The following is a 4,984-nucleotide window of genomic DNA, read 5'->3' as shown; positions in this document are numbered from 1 at the left end:
GCCTCTTCACAACCTCTAGCTCAACATTTCGTACATCAACTGCCACCCAACTCCATTCAGACATGGACAACAAGAACCAATATTATGCATAGTTCTATGGAATTGAGGCCAATGAATCAATTGCTGATTTGGCTAAACTAACTTAGTAATCAGGAGAATTTGATATGGCTAGGTTCAAGCATGCTAAGATCGGTGCTATATCTCACTTAGGGAGGTCGAGTATGGCAAGATCACCTAAAATAGCTTGAATCTCGAGCAAAAAATAAAAAAGCAAAAATAGAAGGCAAAATTTTATTGAGCGGGTGAAACTACCTACATCCAAAATCAAGCCGATGATGTAGTGGCAGGTACATCCTATCACCCTTCTAAGTATCGATCAATAAGATGTGGGGCAGTGTTTACCATATCTAGATCGATGACCATGATCCCTAGACCACTAAATATTATGCCTTAGAAGGACACTTAGTATAAACCAAGTAGCAGCAGATCTTTAAAAGAAACATCTTACACATGCCATGTTGCAAATCGAATACCAAGTAGTGGGTCGATCTCTAAGGTAATTGTTAGGTTGCAGACTAAGAAAGCAAGAGCTATCAACTATAACGTTGCAAGACTCTAGGAGAATGTTTGGCAAGCATTACCACTATCCAGAATGTGGAAGGAGTGAGAACACTACTCAAATATGGGAGTACTGGGAAAAATGATAACTGCCAAGTGGAAGCGGCCTATGTGCCACAAGCTTGCTTGAACAAAAGTCAAAACTAGTTAGTGACACTTGTCCTCATAGTTAATAGAAGCTACTTATAAATATCAGATTATAACAATAGTTTAACATCTTTTCAACTGCACAATATCTGACCAAAAACTGGTATATTCTTTAGATTCATGACAGTTTATTTGTCCGAAAGCATTTGTGTTCCTTCTCTTTAAATGCTCGTAATTTAATTTTCCTTTGTCATTTACTTTCTATCGGTAGTGAAAGTTCTTAAAGTTTTAAGGCAGTGGAACTCACATTATTCCATACTCATATCTCAAACCGCCATATTTTCCGATGAGAAACTGGTAGCACATTCGTGTAATTCATCCAGCCAACTTATCCATTATTTTTCTCATTCTTGGGGGAAAGACTTTGGCAAGTGGACTAAAAGTGGAAACAAACTTTTTCACTTTGTAACTAACCTAAACACAATTATTATTTAAGGCACCTTGCTAAAATAGATGTTGGACCAAATAGATAATGAATGCAATAAGGTTTCGGTGAAACTGGGGCCTTGGATTAGATACCTATTGGATGAATATAAAACACAAGATAGTGAAGCGACTCTAAAAACCATTGGTTTTTTCTCACCTCACGATGACATCTCCTGCCATCCCATCACCTTGTAACCTCATAATAACAACAGTTAGCAAAATTTTCTTCTAAGTAGTGGTTGCACCGCGTCCAATGTAGACTAAGGCCCTGTTTGGGGGAGCTGTTGGCAGTAGAGCTGTTGGAAGTAGAGCTGTCGGAAGTAGAGCTGTTATAAAAAGCTGTTTGCTGTTTGGTGACTACATTCGTAAAGTGCTGTGGTACTTTGTTTTGTGTTTGGTAAACAAACTGAGAAAGTACTTTTATATGACAAAATTACCATAAAGGACATTGCATAGTATTATACAACACAACATAATAAAACATAACATAAATTAATACATAAATATACGATATAGTATAATATTATTGTAATATAAAATAATATTATGTTAATATAGCATAATAGTAATATAATTATTAGAGTAAATTAATATTTGGTAATATAACATAATATTAAATTATTTAACATAACATATTAATGTATTATGATATAATGTAATATATATTATATTTATAATATAATACAATAATAAAAGTATAAAATATTATAATTATTAGTATAAATTAATTTCTCATAATATAACATAATATTAAATTATTTAAAATAACATATTAATGTATTATAATGTAATGTAATATAATACAATATTTATAGTATAATACAATAATAAAGGTATAAAATATTATAATTAATATTATAAATTAATTTTTCATAATATAACATAATATTAAATTATTTAAAATAACATATTAATGTATTATAATGTAATGTAATATAATACAATATTTATAGTATAATACAATAATAAAGGTATAAAATATTATAATTATTAGTATAAATTAATTTTCCATAATATAACATAATATTAAATTATTTAACATACAATATTAATGTATTATGATATAATATAATATGATATTATATTCATAGTTTAATACAAAAATAAAGGTATAAAATATTATAATTAATATTATAAAATAATTTTCCATAATATACCATAATATTAAATTATTTATAACAACATATTAATGTATTATAATGTAATGTAATATAATACAATATTTATAGTATAATACAATAATAAAGATATAAAATATTATAATTATTAGTATAAATTAATTTTCCATAATATAACATAATATTAAATTATTTAACATAACATATTAATGTATTATGATATAATATAATATGATATTATATTTATAGTATAATATAAAAATAAAGGTATAAAATATTATAATTATTAGTATAAATTAATTTTCCATAATATAACATAATATTAATATTTAACATAACATATTAATGTATTATGATATAATATAATATGATATTATATTTATAGTATAATACAAAAATAAAGGTATAAAATATTATAATTATTAGTATAAAATAATTTTTCATAATAATTTTCCATAATTTTCCATAAAATAATTTTCCGCGGTCCAGGGGCTCTTCTTCATGGTCCACGCTCGAGGAGGACCTCAGCGTGGGTCGCGAGGTTGATGATAAAAAAAAATAATAGATTGATTTTGGAAGGTATGGAAAAGGTTTAAAATTTTTTTCTTCTAAAATGTGGTTCAAGAGATGCATACAAAAATTGAAAAGAAAAATACCTTTTCCTATGGAAGAGAGTCTGACGGCTTGGGTTCTTGGCTCTAGCAGATTTTTAGGTTTATAAAGGGATAAACTATGTAATTATGTTATTTTAATATGGGCATTTTTGTCAAAAATATAGCTTTCCGAAAAAACTGAAACAGTTTTCTCCCAAAAGCTCCAAATTGGAGGGCCAGAAAGCACTTTCAGCTTTTGGGAGGAAGCTTCCTCCCTACCTCTCTATAAAACCCAAGCGTTTCCTTGCCTCACTGCGACAGCATCTCCCGCCATCCAACCCACCCCGTAACGTTCATAATAACAAGAATTAGTAAAAATTTCTCCTGAATAGCGGTGGTAGCATTGTAATTATCAGTCTAAGCAATCGCTTTTGGGCCTGACGTCTCTTATTATTTGGGGTGGGCAAATTCAAGTACAACTACTCTCCGCCTCGTCCTCTCCATCTCTCGCTTTCCCTCCTATGAGCTCTTTTCCTTTTCGCCTTCTTTTCTTCAAAAAAAGAAAGAAAAAATTTCCACTAACAACCTCTCTTCTTCTCCTTTTCTCTCTTCTTCCTATTGGAAACAAGAGAGATCGAGACAGAAGGAGGGAGGCGATCTGATCCGTTCTCATCTTCCACTCATAAGAGGGGAATGGATCGATCTCCTTTTGCGTGATTTCTACATTATTTCTAGTTTAATCTTCAAGCATAAGCGAAGCAAATTTCGGGATTTCTAAGACACCTGATTCGTCGTCTTGAATTCTTCGTGGCGTCTTTGCTCTGCTTTATTTTTAAACTCGAATTTGCCTTGGTATTGCATCAGTTCTTCGTTTTTTTTCGTTTTTTTTTTTTCTTTTGCTGAATCTTTTGTTTCCAAAAATCGTGCAGATTGGGGCTCTCTTTTGATCGTTGATTGATCGCAAAAATAAAGAAAACGAAAAAGATGGCGGAAGAGCAGAGATATCAGGAGAGGCACCGCCTCTGTGCCAACAACTGCGGCTTGTTTGGCAGCCCCGCCACCCTCAACCTCTGCTCCAAGTGCTACAGTGATCTCCGCCTCAAGGACGAGGACCAGACCTCCTCCGCCAAGACCGCCGTCGGAAAGTCCCGAGCCTCCTCCTCTTCCACCTCCGTCGCCGCCGCCGCCGCCGCCGCCATGGTCTCTTCCCCTGCCATAACCCGAGCAGCAGCAGAGCCCGCCGCGGTAACCCTAATGGAGCCCACCTCACTGTCGGCAGCGGAGGCTCTTCCGGCGCAACAGCAACAGCAATCAAATCGGTGTGCGGCGTGTCGGAAGAGGGTGGGGCTGACCGGGTTCCGGTGTCGGTGCGGGGCGACCTACTGCGGGATCCACCGATACCCGGAACGGCACGGCTGCGGCGTCGACTATAAGACCGCCGGCCGCGACGCCATCGCCCGGGCCAACCCCGTCGTCAAGGCCGATAAGCTCCACCGGAGGATTTGAAGAGAGCCACGGCACGAGCACTGATTTGGTGGTCGACGGCCGTGATCATCGTCCGCCCTCTGTGGGCCTTCTGTTTTGTTTTCTTTTCTGTATTCCTTATTTTTAATTTTTATTTTAGAAATATAGATCCTCAACGAATAAAGAAAATTAGTAATCTGGTACGATTTATTTAGTAAATATATTACATAGATAAGATCGAATTACCTATTTTAGATCAATTTTATATATAATTTTTTAGCTTATTTAATAAATAAGTTAGTATTTTTAATTCGATCTATATCCAACCAGATTTGATTACCATCCCTAACAATAGCACCATTTTCAACGGAGAATAATACATAATAGCCACTATTTGGGCATAGACAATTTACAATGTGAAATTGTTTTCTCAAAATTGATCTTTAATTTATGCTGTTGGCAGTCAGATGATTAATTAATGAAACAAATGCAATTTTGGTTTTAATCAAGTTTCATCATGTGAATTGATCAATAATGATATGCACTCCTTGTTTCTCTTAAATTTATTTCAAACCAAGCTCAATCTGGCCCAAACCCGGTCAAGCTTAACTCTTTGCT

At 34.0% G+C, this 4,984-nt stretch overlaps 1 protein-coding gene across 1 annotated transcript; it reads left to right on the top strand.

The window, feature by feature from the left end:
- Positions 1–3,361: 3,361 nt before the first annotated feature.
- Positions 3,362–4,569, top strand: LOC103717986 (A20/AN1-like zinc finger family protein). The gene is made up of 2 exons (XM_008806583.5): positions 3,362–3,754; positions 3,832–4,569. The coding sequence occupies exon 2, from the start codon at positions 3,887–3,889 to the stop codon at positions 4,406–4,408; it is 522 nt and encodes a 173-aa protein (XP_008804805.4). The 5' UTR covers positions 3,362–3,754; positions 3,832–3,886; the 3' UTR covers positions 4,409–4,569.
- The last annotated feature ends 415 nt before the right edge of the window (positions 4,570–4,984 follow it).

Source organism: Phoenix dactylifera, chromosome 12 (genome assembly GCF_051530095.1).
Source record: "Phoenix dactylifera cultivar Ajwa chromosome 12, Ajwa_hap1_PhDact_Kaust_v1.1, whole genome shotgun sequence".
NCBI lineage: Eukaryota > Viridiplantae > Streptophyta > Magnoliopsida > Arecales > Arecaceae > Phoenix > Phoenix dactylifera.
This window is presented reverse-complemented; position numbering and strand designations above follow the sequence as displayed.

Coding starts and splice junctions, on each gene's coding strand:
- LOC103717986 (XM_008806583.5), top strand. CDS start 3,887: ATGGCGGAAGAGCAGAGATATCAGGAGAGGCACCGCCTCTGTGCCAAC.